The sequence below is a fragment of the Podarcis muralis genome, chromosome 5 (genome assembly GCF_964188315.1).
Source record: "Podarcis muralis chromosome 5, rPodMur119.hap1.1, whole genome shotgun sequence".
Classification (NCBI taxonomy): Eukaryota; Metazoa; Chordata; class Lepidosauria; order Squamata; family Lacertidae; genus Podarcis; species Podarcis muralis.
The window spans coordinates 62,153,386-62,177,908 of NC_135659.1; the positions used below are offsets into that span (position 1 = coordinate 62,153,386).

At 46.0% G+C, this 24,523-nt stretch overlaps 1 protein-coding gene across 5 annotated transcripts in view; it reads left to right on the forward strand.

Moving 5' to 3' along the window:
* The window catches only part of IKBKE (inhibitor of nuclear factor kappa B kinase subunit epsilon), a 53,813-nt gene continuing 29,290 nt past the window's right edge, over positions 1-24,523 (forward strand). For 2 of the 5 annotated variants that reach the window (XM_077929022.1, XM_077929021.1), the window contains exons 1-11: positions 1-393; positions 4,809-4,949; positions 10,843-10,972; positions 11,594-11,775; positions 13,029-13,189; positions 13,372-13,482; positions 15,243-15,422; positions 16,936-17,132; positions 18,079-18,143; positions 19,691-19,782; positions 22,200-22,301. In XM_077929022.1, coding sequence (XP_077785148.1) covers positions 16-393; positions 4,809-4,949; positions 10,843-10,972; positions 11,594-11,775; positions 13,029-13,189; positions 13,372-13,482; positions 15,243-15,422; positions 16,936-17,132; positions 18,079-18,143; positions 19,691-19,782; positions 22,200-22,301 — 1,739 coding nt within the window. In that variant the 5' untranslated portion in view covers positions 1-15. Of the gene's footprint in view, positions 394-3,119; positions 3,435-4,808; positions 4,950-10,842; positions 10,973-11,593; positions 11,776-13,028; positions 13,190-13,371; positions 13,483-15,242; positions 15,423-16,935; positions 17,133-18,078; positions 18,144-19,690; positions 19,783-22,199; positions 22,302-24,523 lie in introns of those variants that run through there. The other 3 variants (XM_077929023.1, XM_077929024.1, XM_077929025.1) reach the window with 3 other exon arrangements.

Genomic DNA, 24,523 nt, shown 5'->3' on the forward strand with positions numbered 1-24,523 from the left:
TCTTATATTTTGGAAATGTACATCCAGGTGTTTCTTTACATTTTTGAGGGGCCCCAAGAGAGTCGGGCTCTAAGCTATAGCTTGTTTAGCTTATACGCAAATCCGGCACTGCCTGGCGGCGCGGAGGTGAGGAAAGTGAAGGAGGATTTGGTTCAGGGTACAGCCGGCGCCTGCTTCCTCCCGCCGGCTGCTGCGGGGAGGGCCGAGAAGACGGGTGTGTGTACCTTTAAGAGAAAAGGAAAGCAGGAAGTCGCTGTGGGGCAGCCAGAGGAGCCGCAAACTGACTGGGTCGCCTGCGTGGAGCTTGCACGGGGTCTCGCTGACCAAGCCTGCCAGTCCCTCGGGGGGAAGTTGAGCTGTGATCTCTCGAGAGAACCGACTGTCCAATTTCAGGTAGGATCCTTTGCTCGCAATATACCTGTGAAGATCTGCAACCGAGCTGCTTGATTTATGACTCCCTTGCGTCCGGCTTACATTGGCAGTAGTAGGAGATGAACGGTGCCTGTACACTTCCTTCCTGTAGGGTGCAAATCCTATCCTATTTTGGTGTGTTTGTTCCCGCCTGCAATGCCGTGTTTGAATTGCCTTAGCATGTTTTTTTTTACTTTCTGCAAGGCATGCAAGGAACGCCTATAAGGACTAGAGAGATGCAAAGGTGAAGTGTATATTTTCGTGGAAGCAGGCTTTATACGGAAACATTTGCTGTATTTCTTTAATGAGCCCCAGAGGCACTTATGAGACTTTTTCACAGGGGATGCAGCAATTGTTCATTTAATCTTCACACCTTATTATTATTATTATTATTATTATTATTATTATTATTATTAAATTAAATTGATGCCCTGAACACCTATATAATGAATATTAACACCACAGCCTCACTATCTTTTAAGACTGTGATCCAGAGTGGAGTCTGGATGCTTCCATTTAATCAAAGGTGCTAATGCACTTTAACATGACCACTTCTATTTGAGGTACATTACATGCGAATATAAATCTTTTCTTCTTTTCATGCCTTCATAAGGAATGCTAAATGGTGTTCTTACCATAGCTAGCAAAGCAGCCCTTTTGAAACAGTGGTATCTGGTATCTGCTGTTTCCTTCTGTGCTCAGAGGAATAAAACATCCAATATATCAAAAAGCCTGGCGGATTCAGTTTCTACTTCCCATAGTACAGAAATTAGGGGCATAATTCTTTTTTTAAAGGAAATTGGTCAATGTTCAGCAAAGTTTCCTCTCCCCCTGTGTATGCTGTATGTTTTGGAAATAACTCCACAGAGGATATGCTACAATCAACACTAAAACATTCTGCCATCCTAGAATAGCAGGAATACTAGAACTTTTGTTCAGAGGTGTGTATGTTTTGGCCCATTCATGTGGTGTGAAGGTGGCTGCCAAGGTTGTGAGTTCTTGACATTTGGTTGACATTTTATTTGCAGCCGTCATTCCTATAGCTTACTAGGATATCAGTGAGAGCTAAAGTGAAATTGTTAGAGATGGCCAGGGGTCACCAATGGCGGAGAGAACACTGTTGAGATCCATCTTCGTTTCATGCTGGACAAGAAATTGTGTGCAATTGATATAAAATGTATGAACATAGTTTTGGATTGAATTTTTAAATTAATTATCCTTGAGTGTGTACAGGAGTGTGCCACATACTGATGGACATGAAGGATGGGGCTTTCCAAGGTTACTTCATGTGTTATATGCAATATCTCTCAGGCCTGCCAATTGTTCAGAGATCACATTCCTTGAGCTCATCCTAACATGGGACCAAATCCTGATGTGGCTGCACTTTTGCTAAAAATACACAACTGAACATAATAGGTCAGCGCCAGCAATTCTGACAATTGAGTGTGTGTGTGTAGGCAGAACATAGCAGTACAGTGGTACCTCGGGTTACATACGCTTCAAGTTACATACACTTCAGGTTACAGACTCCGCTAACCCAGAAATAGTACCTCGGGTTAAGAACATTGCTTCAGGATGAGAACAGAAATCGTGCTCCGGCAGCGTGGCAGCAGCAGGAGGCCCCATCAACTAAAGTGGTGCTTCAGGTTAAGAACAGTTTCAGGTTAAGAACGGACCTCCGGAACGAATTAAGTTATTAACCCGAGGTACCACTGTATAGAGAATATGGGGAACTTCCTTATACAGTACTGAGGCAGGCAGCTGGTTCATTTAGCACTGTTTTGTCTACATTGACAGTGACTCTTTAGGGATACAGGTAAAAGTCTTTCCTTGTCCTACCTGGAGATGCTATAACACTGAGCTAAGGCTCTTGCCCAAAAGAACTATTATTTATTTTATTTTATTTTATTTTATTTTAATCACCCTTCATCATAAGATCTCTCTGGGTGGTTCACAGAATAAAATGTGGGATAAAAACAAGTAAGTAATTAAAAACAAAACAGCAATACAATAACCCCCCTTTCCACAGACACGTTTAAAAGGCTGTAGAATAGCAATCAGCCAAAGGTCTGGTTGAAGAGGAACTGGTGCCTGGTGCCTAAATTTATTAGATTTCTTTATAAATATAACTATACATGAAAGCCTCGGATCATTCAGAAATTCTACCAAATGCTGTAGTACCGTAGAATATTAAATGGCTGAAAGTGGTGCTGATGTAGTGTAGCAGTGAAAATCAGGTGCCAAGTATATTTTTGGCTCCAGACCTGCATTATCACCAGACTGATGTTCTCTGGGCATCACCTTACAACAGTTCATGCTTTGTTTCTAGCCGCAATGCAGATCTGGATGCAAATATATACTAGATTTCCAAATGAGATTATTCTAATAAGCATTCAGCCTTCTATCTTAAGGGTTAGCTTGAGGTGCCTAGCCATTTAAAATAAAAAGTAGAAAATGGCCACAGAGATACTACTGTCTTTGAGGAGGAACTAGTGAGATAAAATCTTAATCATAACACACTGTTGCTGCAACACAGGGAATTTCATTAGTCTTTATGCAAGAAGCTGAGCATTTCCTCTTTCACCTGCTGTTTTGCAATCCTCTTGCTTTCTGAACTAACGATAGGGTTAGGGTGGCTCCACCTCGCTGGGAGCATTTTGAATGGCCTTTTAATCCAGTGCCCTGACCATTTTGCCTTATTGCTCCAGGTGGTTTCCTATCCCACCTCAGACTTCCTTCAACTACTTGCATTCAGAGTCTCTCCTGGAAAAGGGATCTGAAGACTTGGATTTCCCAACATCATTTTGCATAAGTGAGAGGAGAAATTGCTCAGTTGATGGAAAACCTGACCCAGCTTGTTTCTTGCCTGCTGGTGACATTTGCTGCCTGCTTCCATCTACCTTGCAGCTCGTAAGCAGACCGCTGCCTTTCTGGCCATGCAAAGCACGTTGAACTACCTCTGGAAAACGGATGATGTGCTGGGTCAAGGTGCCACAGCCAGTGTGTACAAAGCCCGTAACAAGGTGAGGAGGCTTTATATATATATATATAACTAGGGTGCCCTGTGAGTGTGGTGTTCACTTAGCAAAGCAATTACACAACATAAATTTGAGGCATAACGGTAAAACGAGTCTTAGAGCTGGAACATAACATAATGGGCATAAATACATTGGGTTGGATACAGATTTGACACATGTGAAGTCAATGGGGCATAATATAGTCATGATCCAACCAATTTAATTTAAATAATGGGAAGTGGAGTATTACCAGAGCAGCCCTAAGTGAGGCAGATGAAGGTTATATGGTTTAGTTAAGAACTGGTTTGAAGATCCAAGCCCAGGTCAGAAGAGGATTTGAGAGCTGGGATGCCCCTAGAAAGCTAGACTTGCTTTTTTTTTACCATAATAAGTCTTGTGATTTTTATTGTCAGGGCTGTTTCAAGTGTAGCTCATTCTCATGAGAAACTAAGGTGGCAGAGTTTTTGCCTGAAAACTGGGTTGCTTCTAGAAAAAAATGCCACCACGGGCCCTATTAATGCATGGGTCTTCACATTAACATGGCTGCTTGGAGCACAATCATGCTCAATGTGGCTGCTGCGATCTTGAGTGTGACAGCAGAGCAGAGCTCTGCCATTGGAGGAGTTTGTGCTGATGTAGCAAAATTCACAGCAACTGTGTGTAGAGGTGCATCAAACAAATGGCTAGTGTGTTCAAAGCTATGATTGTGACCAATACAGCCCTGGCTTGAGACCAGGTAACGTGAAGGGACACCTTCTCTCATAGAAGACTGATCAAATTTTGAAATCTTTTGCAGAGGCTCCTCTCTGAGTCCTACCAATATCTGGGACACTTTTGGGGGAGTTCTGAGATGAGGTATTCTCAGTGGCTCTGCTCAAACTTTGGCACTCCCTTCCTAGGAAGGCCTTCTTGTGTTTCTTATGGCCTCCATCGAAATGCCTATACTTTTTTTTAATTTTTAAAGCAACAACTCGTTTTCACCTGCTCACTATTTATCCCCCTCCTCCTTGTTCCTTTTTCTTTGGATGACAAGCTTTATCTGCTCTTTTTCTTTTATTTTCTTATAGGTCTTTTTATTGCATTTTTATTATTTCTGAGCACCTTGGGTGCTAGGAACAAACTATATAAATGAAATCTGTATCTGTATTGGATTTGAATCTGGGTTTTTAAAATTGTTAATCACTTCAGAATATTCCACAGAGCAAATGAAATAGCTGGAACCCATGGGAATAAGTAAACAAAATATGGTGACTTTTCTGCTGCATGTTTTGGAGATGTGCCTCTCCCCTCTTTCATGTTTACATGCTGCAGGGTCATATAGAATGAATAAAGGTTCCTGAAGCCCTCCCCTTTGTTTCCTCCCTGCCCCCCACCCCCCAGAAATCAGGAGAACTGGTTGCTGTGAAAGTCTTCAACAATGCCAGTTACATGAGACCTCAGGAGGTGCAGATAAGGGAGTTTGAGGTGCTGAGGAAGTTAAACCACCAGAACATTGTCAAGCTTTTTGCCGTGGAAGAGATTGTAAGTTGTGGTTTTCACTTTCAAACAAAGGCTGATGTATGTGTTATGGTTGGTGTGATAATGGTGGCATTGTGTAACACCCCGCTAAAACGTATCTTAACTGAACACTGTGATTACTGAATCTTGTTTATCAAGGATGTTTATACAGTGTGTATATGTTCTCCCCTCCATACATAGCATACTGTTACTTTAGCCTTGCCTGAACAGCACTTCTGTTTATCAGGTCACTTGTTTATACTAAATGTGCCATGTGGAGTTATTCGTTATTTTTGGCAATGGCACACCAGCATGTTGGACAACATTGCCTTCTTCGGCACAGTATTCAGATCAGAGGTAGGCAGTGTGGTGCCCTCCATATGCGCTTGGACTGCAGCTCCAACCTGCCCCAACTTGCATGACCTGTAAGTCCAGCTTGATGGGAGTTAGGAGTTCAACTTTGTCTGGAGGACACCACTTGGGTACCCTTGATTTAGGCACTTGCTGACCTGCTAGCCCATCAAAGAATCCCTACTGCTGCCTTAATTTGTGCCAGGGCTTCTCATCAACATCCATTTTCAATGAAGGAGTAGGGCCATAGTTCTGTGGTAGAGCATCTATCTGTGTGCAGCGGCTATAAAAAAAGGGAAATTCCATGCATGTAGGAAAGTTCCTGGCATATCAGGGTAGGGCTGGGAATCCGGGAATCCTGGAGTGGTGCTGCCAGTCAGAGTAGACAGTACTGAGGTAGATGGACTCATTGTCTGACTTGGTATAAGGCGGCTTTCTGTGTTCCTATTTTACAACATGCCAATGGCCTACATCTTTCTGGGAATTTCCCTTCCATATCTATGTACCACAGAATGTTATTAACCTCTCAAAATCCTGAGGTTTGAAAGTGTTTCCAGACAGTGAGATTAGGGGAAAAGCAACTCAGGCAAGGGTAGCCAAGGTAATATCTGTCAGGTGTTTTAGACCATAACTCACATCAACCTTAAATAGAAATGATTTAAATGCCACATTGACTACCTCTGAACAAAAAAATTGTCTGATCGAAGCTTTTCCTAAATAATAATAATAAGGTCCTCTCAGCTTGTAGAGATCCAGTAAGACAGTAAGACTAGTGTGCTACAGGCAGGGCGGTTTTTTAATTCAAAACTTAGGACCACATAGAATTCAATCATACATTTTTTTTCCTACCTGTATTCTGAAGTGGTATAGTTTCAGGAGAGCTGTACTGTATAGTTTTATTATTTTTGCCTAAGCACACTTGAGCTTTAAGCACACTGATGAATTGGAGGGCGGGCAGGGTGGGAATTCCCCTCACAAGGGAATAGAGGAATGAGTCTTCATAGCTGTGAAGGAAGTAGAAAATGCAAACAAGGATAAGAGGCAGTTCCTCTGCCTGCTGGCTTGTATTGGATTGTGGTGTCCCTGGTTTCCAAGTTTACTGTGCCATTCTATCTTTTGCAGTCTCTCCTGAGGACCAGTCTCAGCATATGTCGCTCTTAGGAATGAAAAGCAAAGGCATCATTTTGAGTGCTAAATGCTTTTGTCACCCATCCAGTCTATACGCAATGAGCAATTAGTAGACTGGAAAATCTTACCAGTCCCTGGGCAGTGAAGCAGCCAAGTGTCTGCGTTGTGACGAATCTGTTCTCAGTGTGCATTTAAGGGCTAGTGACTTTTTGTATGGAAGTTACATTCCAGATGCAGCCCATCCCAATTTTTAACAGATCACCGTATGTGAGGAGTTTATCCTTTCCCTCCCCAGCCATGATCAGGATGAAAAAATCCCACCCTCTCTGGCACAGCTACCAGGGTTAGAAACTAATGGGAACTTTACACGCCCCCATAGAATGGGCGGGGGGATTTTTGTCCTAATCACGTCTAAGAAGGGAAGGAATAAATCTTTCCTGAATTCCCATGAGCTGTAATCCTGATCAAAACCAGATCCCCTGCACCTGTAATTAACTGAAGGAAAAAAACCAGACATTGCTGCATGCCAAACCCCTGTTATCAGCATGTGTGACGGTTGCGTGAACTATAGTGAGTCACGAATAGGGTGAGCACAGTTGCACACAGATCCTGCTAGTGGGCTTTCTGTGGGCATCCAGTTGGCCAAATGAGGACAGAAATGTTGGACTAGACGGGCCTTTGGTCTGATCCGGCAGGACTGCTCTCATGTTAAATAATATGCAGATTTCCCCCAAACAGTAGAAAGTAACTTGAGAACATTGCTATGACCAAGAGGACTCATTTTCATCCTACGGTGGGAATGTGCTTTGAGATGCTGACCCAACAGGACCTTGGGGCTCAAACCCAGATATATACACAGGGATAATTTACCCTTACTGACTTCAGATCATGTGCTTATATGGTCTCCTCTTCACTTCCTTCTGCACGCTACTTCCATCCTATCATTTGGAAAGAGACTGAAGATACACCCATAGATGAAGTGCATCAGATGGGCAGGGACTAGGCTGTGTCTGAGAGTTGCTTACTTGCTCCCATTACTTCGCTCTCTTCAGTTACCGTATTTTTCGCTCCATTGGACGCACCCGACCATAGGGCGCATCTAGTTTTTAGAGGAGGAAAACAAGGAAAAAATATTCTGAATCAAATGTTGTATAAACTACTGTATTTAATAAACAACTGGTATATCAGAATCACATTACAGCCATGTAAAGTGAACAGCAGTCAACAATGCATTAAGAACCATCATCACTGTCATTAACAAATGAAGAGAGACTTTAAGGTTTGAGTACTCTTCTAGTCTTCTGTGAATCCCAAGAACTCATCTCTGCTAAAGTCAGAATTTATGAAGCTCAGTTGCTCACAGTCAGAGACATCACTTTCTTCGCTATCTTCATGTAAAATACCATCTTCGTATCCATCCAAAGCATTGCTAATGCCACATTTTTTCCTCTCAATCCTCTTCCTCCCCTCTCTCAGCGAACAGCCTGCCAGCTGCTCGCAAACATTCCCTTTACTTGAATTACAGTCAAGAAACAGCCAAGCAGAGCTTCTCAGTAGCAGGCTTGGGAGGCTTTCCTTTTCCCCACATTTTTCTCCCCCCCCCAGCAGAACAGTCCCCTTTTCCAGCCTCCTCCACTCCATCCCTTTCACCCAAACTCCTCAGGTGACGTCTACAATTTCTCCCCTTCACTGCTCCCTCTCCTTTGCCCTCTACCATGACTCTCCACTCACGGCAACCTATGGTACCTCATCTCCCTTCACCCAGCTTCTTGGTCCCCCTTCCTCTTCGTCCTCTTCCTCCCCTCTCTCAGTGAACAGCCTGCCCACTGCTCCAAACCTTGAGGGGAAGGGCAGGCTGCTGGCAGAGCAGCACCCCCCGCCCCCATTCAGCAGCCCTGGAGCGTGGGGCATGGGCGCACAGACTGCCCACTGCTCCAAACCTTGAGGGTAAGGGCAGGCTGCTGGCAGAGCAGCACCCCCCACCCCCATTCAGCAGCCCTGGAGTGTGGGGCATGGGCGCACAGCCTGCCCACTGCTCCAAACCTTGAGGGTAAGGGCAGGCTGCTGGCAGAGCAGCACCCCCCACCCCCATTCAGCAGCCCTGGAGTGTGGGGCATGGGCGCACAGCCTGCCCACTGCTCCAAACCTTGAGGGGAAGGGCAGGCTGCTGGCAGAGCAGCACCCCCCACCCCCTTTTAGCAGCCCTGGAGTGTGGGGCATGGGCGCACAGCCTGCCCACTGCTCCAAACCTTAAGGGGAAGGGCAGGCTGCTGGCAGAGCAGCACCCCCCACCCCCATTCAGCAGCCCTGGAGTGTGGGGCATGGGCGCACAGCCTGCCCACTGCTCCAAACCTTGAGGGGAAGGGCAGGCTGCTGGCAGAGCAGCATCCCCCCACCCCCATTCAGCAGCCCTGGAGCGTGGGGCATGGGTGCACAGCCTTCCCGTTGCTCCAAAGCTGCAGAGGGAAGCCGAGGCTGCCGGCAGACGAGCGAGGCTCTCCCCACCTCCCCCATTCAACAGCCCAGAAGCACGGGGGATGGGCGCACAGCCCTCCCGTTCCTCCAAAGCTTCCCGGGGCTGCAGGGGGAAGCCGAGGCTGCCGGCAGATGAGCGCAGCTCTCCCCTCCGCCCCCATTCAGCAGCCCAGGAGTGTGGGGCAGGGGCGCACAGCCCTCCCCTTGCTCCAAAGCTTCCCGGGGCTGCAGAGGAAAGCCGAGGCTGCCGGCAGATGAGCGCAGCTCTCCCCTCCGCCCCCATTCAGCAGCCCAGGAGTGTGGGGCAGGGGCGCACAGCCCTCCCCTTGCTCCAAAGCTTCCCGGGGCTGCAGAGGGAAGCCGAGGCTGCCAGCAGATGAGCGCGGCTCTCCCCTCCGCCCCCATTCAGCAGCCCAGGAGTGTGGGGCAGGGGCGCACAGCCCTCCCCTTGCTCCAAAGCTTCCCGGGGCTGCAGAGGAAAGCCGAGGCTGCCGGCAGATGAGCGCAGCTCTCCCCTCCGCCCCCATTCAGCAGCCCAGGAGTGTGGGGCAGGGGCGCAAAGCCCTCCCGTTCCTCCAAAGCTTCCCGGGGCTGCAGGGGGAAGCCGAGGCTGCCAGCAGGAGAGCGCGGCTCTCCCCCCCGCCCCCATTCAGCAGCCCAGGAGTGTGGGGCAGGGGCGCACAGCCCTCCCCTTGCTCCAAAGCTTCCCGGGGCGGCAGGGGGAAGCCGAGGCTGCCGGCAGATGAGCGCAGCTCTCCCCTCCGCCCCCATTCAGCAGCCCAGGAGTGTGGGGCAGGGGCGCACAGCCCTCCCCTTGCTCCAAAGCTTCCCGGGGCTGCAGAGGAAAGCCGAGGCTGCCGGCAGATGAGCGCAGCTCTCCCCTCCGCCCCCATTCAGCAGCCCAGGAGTGTGGGGCAGGGGCGCACAGCCCTCCCCTTGCTCCAAAGCTTCCCGGGGCTGCAGAGGGAAGCCGAGGCTGCCAGCAGATGAGCGCGGCTCTCCCCTCCGCCCCCATTCAGCAGCCCAGGAGTGTGGGGCAGGGGCGCACAGCCCTCCCCTTGCTCCAAAGCTTCCCGGGGCTGCAGAGGAAAGCCGAGGCTGCCGGCAGATGAGCGCAGCTCTCCCCTCCGCCCCCATTCAGCAGCCCAGGAGTGTGGGGCAGGGGCGCAAAGCCCTCCCGTTCCTCCAAAGCTTCCCGGGGCTGCAGGGGGAAGCCGAGGCTGCCAGCAGGAGAGCGCGGCTCTCCCCCCCGCCCCCATTCAGCAGCCCAGGAGTGTGGGGCAGGGGCGCACAGCCCTCCCCTTGCTCCAAAGCTTCCCGGGGCGGCAGAGGGAAGCCGAGGCTGCCGGCAGGGGAGCGCGGCTCCACCACCACTACCAAAGACCAGTCCAAGAGTGTGCTGCACTCCGACAATTTGGCCCCAGGGACCACACATTCGCTCCATAGGACGCACAGACATTTCCCCTTACTTTTTAAGAGTAAAAAAGTGCGTCCAATGGTGCGAAAAATACGGTAGTTCTTTTCTGAACAGAAAAGTTGATTAGCCAGAAACTACATGTGGTGTATAGCTAAAAAACACACATGCACACCCCTTTGCTTGCAACTGCTTTTACTTTTTATGAGAACAGATTAAAAACCCCGTATTTTACCAATGAGGTTAAAAGCAGCTTTGTGGATTTTCAGCAGGGGGAAGAAACAGCATAAAGAGAAAGGCTTAAGAAGCCCCCTCCCCACTTGGTCTTTATCTTCCCCTTCAGATAACCAGACTCATCAGTTGTATTGTGTATTGTGTATGACATGTATTAGTGCCCTTAGTCTTGCAGGGGATTTATGCTAGCTTCTGCTGTTGCAGCACAAGATGATTGGAGCACTAGCACATTCTGTAACGGAGTGCATGCTATCAGGCATACAGCTCAACCCCCATAAGGTGGGATTTCATTTTTGCCCTCAAATTCAAACACAGGAAAGCTGCAAACAGAAGGTGTTGGTGATGGAGTACTGTTCAGGCGGGAGCCTGCTGAGCCTCTTAGAAGACCCAGAAAATGCCTTTGGCTTGTCAGAATCAGAGTTCCTCATAGTGTTGCACTGTGTAGGTAAGTAAGTGTGACTGCTCTGTGGGCCAAGATGAATCTTACATCCTTCAAATGACTTTGCACAGCCTTCAAACATAATGTTTCCTGTGTTCCAATACAGTGCTAAACTAGATGTGACATTATTCATGGCCTTAGCCATGGTGTGTTTACTTTTCTAAACATAAGTAGCAAGCATGTGGGCAGCCAAGCTGGATCAGGATCACAGTATGGGAGGGTGGGGGCTTTAAGCCTTTGCCCCTGACATGGCCCTGATTGCAGTTGCCCCCACCTCACACATGTGCCTACATAAACTATTCACAAGTGAAATCTGCCATGGTCAGGAAGGATTAGTTCCAATCAGGACCCTGATGGGGACAAATACATAAATCCCCCTCCACCACAAACAGTCCCAATCTAGTTCCAATGGACCCCCCCCCCCAATGTATTGGTTAATGAGCAACTTATAACCATAGATCTAAGTCATGGTTTAATAAACCATGGTTTAGCATTACGTGTGAACCAGGCCATTGTGTATCTTCATGTTACTTTTGTCATGGGAGAAAGCCCAGAAAAACCAGAAAATTCTGATTCCTGTTAGTGCCTTTTTACAGAAGAATGATCACATCTTTCTTCCTTTTTTAGTGGCTGGCATGAACCATCTCCGTCAGAATGGGGTTGTCCACAGAGATATCAAACCCGGAAACATCATGAGGCTGGTTGGAGACGATAACCAAAATATCTACAAACTGACTGATTTTGGGGCTGCCCGAGAACTAGACGATGACGAAAAGTTTGAATCAGTTTATGGGACAGAAGAATATCTTGTGAGTAAAGTGGAATGCTGGAGATTTTTTTATTAGTAAAAGAAGGCTGAAGATTCCTACTGACAGATAATTCGGCGGGCGGGGGGGCGGGAATCTTTTTTGCAGGTTGAACACGGAGAGCTGGGTCATTTTTTTAAATAGAAAAATAGGGTCATTCCAGAGTAGACATCGCAATCTTCTGTTTCCAGAAGAAAGGAACATTTAATGGGAGTTACTGTGCTTTGTGGGACGCGGGTGGCGATGTGGGTAAAACCTCAGTGCCTAGGACTTGCCGATCATCAGGTCGGCGGTTCGAATCCCCACGGCAGGGTGCGCTCCCGTCGTTCTGTCCCAGTGCCTGCCAACCTAGCAGTTCGAAAGCACCCCCGGGTGCAAGTAGATAAATAGGGACCGCTTACCAGCGGGAAGGTAAACGGCATTTCCGTGTGCTGCGCTGGCTCGCCAGATGCAGCTTTGTCACACTGGCCACGTGACCCGGAAGTGTCTGCGGACAGCGCTGGCCCCCGGCCTCTTGAGTGAGATGGGCGCACAACCCTAGAGTCTGGCAAGACTGGCCCGTACGGGCAGGGGTACCTTTACCTTTACCTTTACCTTACTGTGCTTTGTGCTATTAGGGTCGTTACGTTTGGGTAACCTGCAGAGTCATCCAATGAAGCTGAAGAATGGGTGATTCAGAACAGATGAAAGAAAGTATAGGCTGATTAATAAACTAAAGAATTTGCTGCCCTAGGATGTGGTGGGGGCTTTAAAATGGGATCAGACAAATTCATGGAGAATAAAGCTTGCAGTGGCTGCTAGTCATGATGGTTGTGTTCTGCCTCCAGGTTAATCAAGCTATTGATTAAATTTGCATAAATCTATATCTGGATAAAATTGATATTTCTGAAGCAAGAAGCGCATAATCTTCACTTTAGGTTATTCACATTTTATAGGCATTCCTCTTGTTTGAGAGAGAAAGGAGAATACAGTACATTTTTTAAAGATGGTGCTTTCCATCTCCTGTTTTTAGACGTGATCTTATTTAAAAATATATTTTCTAAAAACTGCTGCTTGTTTTAATGGGAGGTAGGGTTTTTTTAGTTCAGTTGTTCATCTGTTCTAATCTAACTGATCAACTGAATGTTGCAGATTTAATTTTAGCACGCATTACTTATTTTATTCCCTATTTCATTTGTGGCTTTTAAAAGCTTGAATGGCCTTAATACTCAATCCATCTTTCCTTTTTTCCTTTTCTTTTACCTTATCACTTAAAGCACCCAGACATGTATAAGCGAGCAGTGCTGAAGAAGCCCCAACAGAAGGCTTATGGGGTGACCGTAGATCTTTGGAGTATTGGGGTGACATTTTACCATGCAGCCACAGGCAGCCTCCCATTTATCCCATTTGGGGGACCACGCAGGAACAAGGAAATCATGTATGTATTTTGTATGTTTTCTTGATTTGCCTGCTTTATCTCTTCTTCACACACTAAAAAGTGGGGGGTGGGGAGAGAGGAGGGAACACAACACATCCAAATTGATGTTACATATATCTGTGTAAGGGTGATAATCTCACCATTCTTGCTAACTCCTAAAGATGGGGTGCTTCATTCAACAGGTACAAAATAACAACTGAGAAACCTACTGGAGCTATAGCAGGAACCCAAGAGCAAGAGAGTGGAGCCATCATGTGGACCTATGAGCTTCCAATCACATGCCGGCTTTCTGTGTAAGTAGAAAGGGATTGGATAAGCTAATGATCAAGAGTGTTAGAAATTCTGCAGCACAATCTCTTACTTATCTTAAACCTTACCTGGGAGTAGGTCCTGTTGGATGTAGTGGGACTTGCTTTTGAGTAAACATGGACAGCTCATATTTTTTATTATCAAGGCTCTTTCACACAATGCAGGTCATGTTTGTTTGTTTTTGCTATCTAATTGTGTGTGAAAGGCACATAGATATCCACCCACATACAGTGGTACCTCGGGTTACATACGCTTCAGGTTACAGACTCCGCTAACCCAGAAATATTACCTTGGGTTAAGAACTTTGCTTCAGGATGAGAACAGAAATCGTGCAGCAGCAGTGCAGCGGCAGCAGGAGGCCCCATTAGCTAAAGTGGTGCTTCAGGTTAAGAACAATTTCAGGTTAACAACAGACCTCCAGAACGAATTAAGTTCTTAACTTGAGGTACCACTGTACACAATTTGCATCTGAGAGATCATGGAACTCTGGCAGGCTTTAAGAACCTCCATCAAATTGCCTAATCCTCATTTAAATACATCTAAATCAGTCCTAATCAAGGTGGGGGCTCCAAGAGTTTGTATTTTTGGCTGTAAAAGGCTCCCAGGTAGCTTACACATATCATTGAAAAGACAGTCCTTGCCAAAAGGCTTACAATTTAAAAGACACAATGCAAAAGGAAATGGGGTGGGGAGCGAGCATGAAAAACATAAGCCCGGGCACTAGTTCTTAGTTGCATAATTATGCACTGTATGGAAAAAGTTCCTTCCCTTTGTCTGTCCTGAATCCATTGCCAATTTCATTGGGTGACCCCAAGTTTGGATGCCTAAGAGAGATGAATAAATATTTCTGTCTGTTCCCTTACTCCATACCAGAGGCAGGCATAGGCGTGGTTGGTTGCTACATGCCCTTGGTTGGCGTCTATTCCTTACCAGTTACATTTGAACAACTGCAGATCCCATAGAGTTGCAAGGATCACGTGGATTCCACTTAAACCAGCACCCCCCTGTGAAGCATGACATCTCTTCAGTAATTGAATGTGAATGGGGTTTTGTTTGGGGTTTTTTCATTGGAAGCATATCCCATCAGGCAGGGATACTATTAAAACAGAAGTTGGGCCTTCTGTTTTTGCAGGATCTGGCCACATTAGTTAAGAGCAATCTGATCAGGCAGACTTAATAACAACACCCTCTTTTCATGCCAGCACTTTGACAGACAGCCATTCCGGGGGTGTGGTGGGTAGAACTAGATTGTCTCTGCAAGACTGGCTGCTCTGGCCACCTCGCCAGCTGCTCTGGCTTACAGCATCCCTCTGCTCTCACTGCTTTTCTAGAAGACGATGAGACTCTTTTAGGGAAGGGGGCTTATTTTTCCTCATCAGGCTGGTTTGAATGAGGGAGCAAAGAAAGCTTCTTGAGTGGTTTCAGGAAGAAGAAAGAGTGTGACTCAGGCAAGAGGTAGGCTGCAGCTCAGAAAACCAACTAGAGCTCTGGAAGCATCTTTAAGGTGCAAGAGGCCCTCCATAGAAATCTGATGAGGGAAAGTATCTATTGTGGTATTAATGCTGTAAATCTCTCTACCTATGCTCAACCTGAATCTTTGTAAATAAACACAAATATTGCTAAATGCCAGAAGGGTCCTGTGCCCTTGTTCCAAAGGAAACTGATTCACACTGGAAGAACTTCTCACTCCTTGGGAAATTGGGGTCAGCAGTAACGTCTGGGTTTTCTCCTCTATTCCTTACAGTGGGCTGAAGAGGCAGCTCGTCCCCATCCTGGCAAGCATCCTAGAGGCTAATCAAGAGGAGTGCTGGGGCTTTGATCAGTTTTTTGCTGAAACCAATGACATCTTGCATAGAAAGATAATCCACGTCTTTTCTTTGTCGCAAGCTACCATGCACAAGATCTACATCCACTCCTACAACACGTAAGGATTGTTGCCTTGGGCAGAGAAGGGAGTAGAATCCAAGTGCCCTAATCTAATGCTCAGGCCAGAGTTTTACTACAGGTTGGCAAATTAGCTATAAATAGTTGAGAAAGCTTAAGTTGCATATAAATAACAATATCCAGAACTGAGGGTTGCTGTTGTGGCAGCACTCTGCATTCTAGAGGTGGAAAGTTGAGTTCTGGGTTTTTGAATATTGGAGATAAAGTATTTGGTTAAATAAATAAAGCTGATGTGCCTTGCTATTATCTCACAGGCACTGGATGTTTTGGAATTGCTGTATAAAGAAATAGGGTGACTCTTAAATTGCTGTTTCCTCCTAGTTTCTGACAAGATCAGAATATTCAAATGCCTATTTTTTAATGAATGACTATTGATTGAGAACCTATTAATTCTGTGTGGCACAAAAACTTTGCTGACTTCACTTCTAGGAAGCAGTAGGTGGGTCACAGTCATGTTCACCTGGGTGATTAATGTTATGATGGCTGCCTTAGGGAGAGTAGTCATCTAGCAGAATAGTAATCTACAGTAGAATATATGAAATAGGTTAAGGCAGAAAGCCTGAATGATCCTGCATCAATTTAAGTGGGTCTAATAAAATATCAGGGATGCGGGTGGCGCTGTGGGTAAAACCCAGCACCTAGGACTTCCGATCGTCAGGTCGGCGGTTCGAATCCCCGCGGCGGGGTGCGCTCCCGTTGCTCGGTCCCAGCACCTGCCAACCTAGCAGTTCGAAAGCACCCCTAAGTGCAAGTAGATAAATAGGGACCGCTTACTAGCGGGAAGGTAAACGGCGTTTCCGTGTGCTGCGCTGGCTCACCAGATGCAGCTTGTCACGCTGGCCACGTGACCCGGAAGTGTCTTCGGACAGCGCTGGCCCCCGGCCTCTTAAGTGAGATGGGCGTGCAACCCTAGAGTCGGACACGACTGGCCCGTACGGGCAGGGGTACCTTTACCTTTACCTTAATAAAATATCATTTTATTGATTATGATCATAATGACTATTATCATCATCACCATCCACTACCATCAAGGGTTTTTGCTTTGCTTAGTGTTCAGAAGAGAACAGCAGGCACTTTCTCTTGAAATGTTAGTGTTCAGGGAGGAAGAGTTGCTCTGTAACTATTCTTTTTATCTTTGTTTTGAACATTTTATCCTGCATTTCTGTTAAAATAATCACGGTGACTTGGGAGACTAGTGTGACCCTAACTAAGTCTCTGTGGTCCCTATTTGACAATATTTGGCAGGGGATATGGTGTCATTTCATTCCCTACATCAGGTCTTTTTAACCCAGTTTTGAACAGCATCCATGCGCCTACTAGAATCAGGATATTTTGAATAATTTATTGAATGTGAGAACAAAGCTGGCTTGGCAAGTTTTCCTGGGGAAGGAATTCTAGAGGGGGTACTACTGCCTGTCTTGGATAAAGAAGGGGTGCTGCTTCATTGTAAATGAAAACAATGATTCTTTGTCCCTCTGCTTTGTGTTCTTTAGAGTCCCCATATTTTTAGAAGATGTCTTCAGGCAAACAAATATACCTCCCCATCACCAGGAGTATTTCTTTGAGGGTTACTCCTATGAACTGGAGCCTAACCTGCAGGCACATCGTTTCCCCAAAACCACTGAAACCTGCCCTCTTATCATGCTGAGCACAGAACTTCGGGATGCAGTGATGCTGAGATACAGAGATCGTGAGTTTGTGTAGTTTTGCATGCACATAATCTCTTTGCCTACCTTGAGTAGTTGCTTACTATGACTCTGCATTCATAGCTAGGTCTATACTCATTTTTGTGGTTGTTTAGTCGTTAAGTCGTGTCCGACTCTTTGTGACCCCATGGACCAGAGCACGCCAGGCACTCCTGTCTTCCACTGCCTCCCGCAGTTTGGTCAAACTCATGTTTGTATCTTCGAGAACACTATCCAACCATCACGTCCTCTACTGCCCCCTTCTCCTTGTGCCCTCCATCTTTCCCAACATCAGGGTCTTATCCAGGGAGTCTTCTCTTCTCATGAGGTGGCCAAAATATTGGAGCCTCAGCTTCAGGATCTGTCCTTCCAGTGAGCACTCAGGGCTGATTTCCTTAAGAATGGATAGGTTTGATCTTCTTGCAGTCCACGGGACTCTCAAGAGTCTCCTCCAGCACCATAATTCAAAAGCATCAATTCTTCAGTGATCAGCCTTCTTTATGGTCCAGCTCTCACTTCCATACCATAGCTTTAACTATATGGACCTTTGTTGGCAAGGTGATGTCTCTGCTTTTTAAGATGCTGTCTAGGTTTGTCATTGCTTTTCTCCCAAGGAGCAGGTGTCTTTTAATTTCATTTACTCCATACTCCATACAAAATTGGCACCATAGTCCTGTTTATATGGAACAGAGATAGAACCCAGGAAGTTCCCTGCTCTGTCACAGACTGGCGTTCATAATCACCCATACATATCCATATTTGTGGTTTGCATATTTTGGGCACTAGGTGTCAGTGTAGTTCCACAGCTGCAGAGCAACAGCATTTCTTTCCTAATGGGTGCACATTTTGCCCAACATTCACTATGGTTTCTGTTGCAGCAATGTCTTTTCCTTGATATGGAATGTGGGGAAAGCTTGTGATTTGATTTTTGATTTTTTGTGTGTGTTTCAGCTGCTTTGGAGTTCCCAAAATTCCCCCCAAAAGTTGATGTCGTTGCAGATTGCAGCACAGCAAAGGTATACCTTGCTTACAAACTTAGGAAGACTAGGGGCAATTTGGAAGGGCTGTTCCCTGTCTGTTTCCTACCCAGACAATACAAGAATTGAAGGCTTATGGCTGGCACCCGGGTTCATGGGCTCCGATATCCAGGAATGGCTGGGAAAAGGAGTAGATCAGGCTTCCTCAACCTCGGCCCTCCAGATGTTTTTGGCCTACAACTCCCATGATCCCTAGCTAGCAGGACCAGTGGTCAGGGATGATGGGAATTTTAGTCTCAAAACATCCGGAGGGCCGAGGTTGAGGAAGCCTGGAGTAGATTATTCAACACACCCCTCTTTTTCTATCACCTAAATCTGTGGCCAGAGAGAGATGAACTACAGCAGCCTAAGCCCCAGGTGATTCAAGTGATGGGAAGGAGGAGAGAGAAACATTGCCCAAACCATTCCAGCTACTTATCCAGCTGCATCCGTTTTGATTCCGGGGGCTGACTGCAGCTTAAAAGGATAAACAACCTGCTGGATCAAGCCCAAAGTGTCGCTCATAAAATTGTTTGCAACTGTGATAGTTGGACGGCAAGCAAGGCTGCAACCTTCACCTGTGTCATTTAGCAGATATATATCTGTACTTGGAGCTTCGATTGAGTGATAGCCACTGATACGCAGACCTTTCAGAAGCATTTAAACTAGACTTCATTATGCCCCCTCCAACCTTACTGTCTTTGGAACATGTGCATCAGAATGCTTCCTCCCCACAGCTGATTTGCACTATAAAAATATCTCTGCTTCAGACAGTGACTCGTAAGCCTTGATCTCACTTCATTTCTTTGCTGTTATGAAAATGGAGCAAAATATCTCAGATGAGCTGTTGCACTGAAAATGGTTTTGTTTTCGGGGTTGTTGATGTTTTTGCTTTGGCAGCTTCTTTAAACAAAAACATATATTTACATTAATATTAAAATGCTGCGGAATGCAAGTGTGTGGAAATGTGACACCCATCAATTATGTAGCAAAAGGGTTAATGGATATTAAAACTCAAATAGCATGATCCAGATCCCCCTCCTATGATGATGGAAACTGGAGTCCAACCATATCCAAAGAGCCACAGGTTAGCTTCCTTTGCTTTAAAGGATAAATATTTCCACCTCACAAAATCCCCCTTCCTTCATCCTTGCTTCTGCTGTGCTCTGCTCCACTTTTGGCTTCAGGCAGGGAGAGGGAGGGAATTCCCTATAATGGCCAGCCTCTTTCCTATTCGGCGTTCTCCCTCCATCCCCAGCCACAGATTAACTCCTGGTTTCTTGTCGTCTACATCGTCTCCCTCTAAGTGGTAACTTTCTAGGGTATTTTAAGGGCCCACCTTAATTTTGTGATAGTACGTTGTTTTAAATAGTTTTTTAATATTGTGTTTTAATGATCCCATCCTGGGATCTTCATGTGAAGGGTGATTAATTCTTCAACATCTCTGTGTGGTCTGGATTTTGTCTCTGTGTATATCTGGGAACTCTGCAAGGTGGCAGCACTGCAGTTTACAGGGCAATCATATACACTGTTGCTTTATCCTTTAGGGTGTCCTGACTGCAACTCACCAGACGTTGAGGATATCTCAGTCCTTTCTGCAGTGTCAAGAGCTCATGCTCAGAGGCCTATATTGGGTGAGGTACGTAAAATATCTCCTGCTGGTGCGTTGCAAGCGATACAGCAGGGTCTTTTTTGACAGCTGATTAAGGTGCCTTGAGCTTCCATTCAGATCACTCATTTCCTCCAGCTTTCCCAAACAGCATACAGCATGCACATTTATGTGGCTGCCCAAAGGCCATACACCACTATTGCCTATTATAGCGAGTGAGCAAATGTTCACAACTGCTTGCCTAATTTGGGCCATTGTTCTCTGGCAAATGACATGTTTTCACTGACTGTCCCCTTGTTGTTTTTTCCTGTTTCTTTTTCCACTCAAGTCTCTTTTGCTCCGCATTCAAACTTGCCACGTGAAGGTGATGAGGACTGTGCTGGCCTGTCCTCTTGTCCTTGTCCCTGGGGGCAGCTATTCCTGCCTAGACGCGTATTGGACCTACGGGCTTGCACATGCACAGACGAATGCACATTGAGCATTGGGTACTGCAAACTGTGTAAATGTTAGCTTCACAAGTGGTCTAGAGATGGGCTGCAAGGTGGGAAGTGCAATCCTGATCCTTCCCTGCTTGGTGACTTTGAACATTTGCGTTAAGGTCCCTGTTATCCTTCTACAGAGCAGTGAGCAATGTAGCGCACAGGTTTTTATTGGTGCTCCTCATTCACAGAAGCATAGAATTGTAGAGATGGAAGAGACACCAAGGGTCATCTAGTCCAACCCCCTGCAATGCAGTTATTTCAACTAGATCATACATGACAGATGGCCATACAACCTCCGCTTAAAAACCTCTGAGGAAGGAGATTCACCGCCTTCTGAGGGAGTTCGTTCCATTGTCAAATGTCTCTCGTCATTAGACAGTTCTTCCTGATGTTTAGTCAGTAACTTGAGCTTCTTTTTACCCACTTTATAAACTTAAAAGGCAACAATAAAGCACTTGGTGCTTTATTAAAACAATATGCATAGATCCAGATGAAAACTGGGGGTTTTATAGATTCAGTGTTTCCAGCATAATGAATATTATGTGATAACATTTTCATTCCTCTGTGCAAGTTTGCTTTTTTTCAAAATAACCAGTTTCCAGCCTAGTCAGTGGAACACCATGAATTTGCTTCATGTTACAGAAATAAACAGGCAGATAGTACGGAAAGTAGGGTGGTGATTATGGCAGGGCAGACATGCCTGCTCACTTTAAACCTTATAGCTATATAACTCTTCAATACTGGGGGTGAGTGTGTGCAGAGTGAATGGATACGGTGGCTTGAATTGTCACACTTTCCAACATGTCAGGAATTATTTTCTGAATATAGAATGTCAAAACGAGACAGGGAGACAATCATGTGGCTAATGTGGGAAGGAGCAGCTGAGCTGAAGGAAACATTAGCTGGTTTATAGACCAGAAACAATGTCTGTTCCTGGCTACTCCATACATTTTGTGGAGAATCCAGTTAACTAATAAACTCCAAGGCATTCTTAGAACAGTCATTTCTCACATTGTGCACAAAAGGCCTCAAGTTCCATTACAAGAAAGGGTTTATATAAAGAGGCATAGAGTTGTACTCACTCATTATATAATATTGTTATCTAACTTAAACAAGGCTGCTTCCAATGCAGTGTATACTCCAGAGCACAGCAGTGGCTGGAGTGGGGATGGGACTAGAACTGAGCTGAAATTCCTCAGAAATATAACTCTGTATTCGGCAGCAGGAGTGGAAGGGCATCACCTTTGTCTTTGAACCAGCTTCAGGAAGGGCACAAGTACCTTTGTCCTCGCATTCTTCTCCAAGCTCACATTTCCTACACCCATGTATGTTTTGGTACTCCCATACTATAGCCTTCCTCTGAGCTTTACAGGAAACCAATAATTGGCTGTAAGGGCCAGACAAAATCTAAGGAGGTCCTTAGATCATCGGTTGAGACAGCCCTGTCCTAAAATATGGGGGGGGGGGGGAAGAGAGATGTCAAATCAACCTTGCCTTTCCTTCTAAAATGCACTGCAAACAAATCAGTGGTATCTTAGACCCCATATTCCTGACTGCCGAGCTATATATTGCAAGAGAGATCCGTGATTGGTTCTCCCATTTCCCACCAATAATTGAACTTTTGTTTTGCAGGCAGCAGCAGCAGCAGCAGCAGCAGCAGGGAAAGGCGGTGTCAATCCTTGCTTTTGTGCACTGTTTTCCAGATCAGAATCTCTCCCAAAGTTGCCCTTCACTGTGCAAAGCAGGGGGTGGGTGGGGGATCCAGGCATTTTTGCTGTGGGTGGGGAGTGGACAGCTCACTTTTTTGTTGCCAAGAGAAGACAAGTCTCCATTTAAACAGGGAATAAGTGGGAGATTGTGGAATATGTGTTTTTACAGCATAAACGCAAGTCTATGCAAGGGACCTGAGGCCCATATAACCAGAAATTCTGGTGTTGCCTTTTTTTTTTTTTTTTTTTTTTGCAGTGAGACCCTGAAATTGGAGTGTCTGCGGATTCTAGAGAAGAAGCAAGGTGTGATGGCAACACTCAGTCGCTTGCAACGAGAAGAGATGAAGGTTCTGCTGCTGTAAGTGTTGCTTTTCAGTGGTAACTGTGATACTGCAGCCAACCTAGAACCCAACATGCATTACAGCAGTGGAACCCCCAGGACAGAACCTGGGAGCCAATGCGCGGGGTCCTATTCAGCAAAATTTGAATGAACTGGCCCAGACTCAGCTGGTCAGGCTTACCGCATTTTGAAATTAGTGAAGAAAAACACATTGTCATCTATAGAGAGAGGGGCCCTATAAGACCATTAAATTCAGAGTCTTAAATTACTTAACTGCCCTGCTTCATTGCATAAGAGGAGTATTCTGTCCTGCAGAAAGATGCCAGGGTCTGAGGCCCAAGTTCAGAGAAGTGCTTCGATTATCATGGGGTTAATAATGCTTTGGGATTGCAACTGCCTTCTCCCAATATTAGTTGACAATATATCTCTTGTCACAGTTGCAGTGGGCTTTCTGCTTCACATGTGTGTTTTGTATGTGTGCTTTCCATTTCCAAGAGGAAGGTGCAGAAAGATTTCTTCCCTCTCATTCTGCAATATGTTTGTGTGCATACATATGCATATATATGATCAAAGACATATCTCTTGAGGACAGAAGGTTGGAAGCTTCTTTGTATTCTGGCAAAGTAGTCCTTGTTCACTTTTAAAGGGGGAAATGCCTTGCTTCGGTAAATGGACAAACTGTTAGCTGGGCCAGTTTGCAATATCTGGACAGAAAGCGAGCAGAGCTATGTTCTTTGAGGATTGCTGCCTAATTTGGCTTTCCTGTGTTCACAAAGGGAGATAAATCAAAGTTCTTGGTGGGCAAATAAGAGCTTTCCATGAAGCACAAAGTAGCTTTAAAATATGTTGCCTGGTCAACCCAGGAGGGGCGAGATGCTCTAGTCTAAACCAATCAAGTCTCATTATCACTTATCAGTTACCCAGTCTGCCTTTAAAACAACAACCCAAAACTCCATCTGCCTCATGAACAATGGGCAGGGCTGCAAAAATTCAAGTTCCTAGAAGCCCCTGACACCTAGGTTGGGTGAAAGTTCAGATGCCTGGTTTCTCTTCGTCCTGTGTGTGCTGCTGTTTGTAGAAGCAGATGGCAGCAAAGAATGGATGGATCAGCATGTTTTGTATCACATGTGTTTCACATGTGTTCATTCATATGTCTGTTCTATCCTATTTTTGTGTTAATTTTCAGTCTCCTGTAAATTAGAAGCCTCCATGAGCACAGGAGGCTCCCTGCTGCAGAGGTTTGCTCTTCAGCTCATGGGGGTCATGGGGGGGCTGTATACCAGGGGAAGGTGTGGCATGAAAGCTGGTGGGCCTTGCCAGTACATACAGCCCACTCTTCCTCAGGTGAGTTTCACAGCATGAAGAAACAGCATACCTGAATAGTTTTGGCCTTTAGTCCGCTTCCTCAGCAAAATACTTTTCCTCACTACTGCAGTTCACAAACTGTAGCCACTGGCTAGGGCAGAGGTAATCAAGATGGTGCCCATGGGCCTAGCCAGGAGGGCAGCTCCCCCTCCCCAATCAAGTAAATAAATAAAAATACCTAAACCAATTGCATCACAGATAACTTGGTTCTGCCTCCCCGTAACATAAAGCCTGCCTCCATAAAATAAATCCTAACTGTGCTCATGTTGGTGCCCTTCCAATACTTCCATCACTGGCCACATTGACTGGGTCTGTTGGGTGCTGGAATACCTTGGCTGCCCTTGGGCTAGAGCAGCCTTTCTCAACCTTGGGTCCCCAGATGCTGTTGAACTACAACTCCCATCATCCCTTGCTAGCAAGACCAGAGCTTAGGTATGATGGGTGTTGTAGTCCAATAACATCTGGGGACCCAAGGTTGAGAAACACTGGGCTAGAGGGACAGCTCAAGTCAAGTGATGATTATTTCTGGGTATGTTTCAGCTCTGTCACCTCACAGTTGAGCTCGCTCTGAATGGAAAGCAGCAGAAGACAGTAGCAGAAGACCAGAATCGTTCCAAGTCAACTATCCTCTCACTATTAACGCTCCATTCTCCATCTCACTAGCTCTTATGTTTGCAGCCTTGGGGAAATATTTCTTCACAGAGCAGCCTAGAGCAGGGGTCAGCAAACCTTTTCAGCAGGGGGCCGGTCTACTGTCCCTCAGACCTTGTGGGGGGTCAGACTATATTTATGGGGGGAAATGAACCAATTCCTATGCCCCACAAATAACCCAGAGATGCATTTTAAATCAAAGGACACATTCTACTTATGTAAAA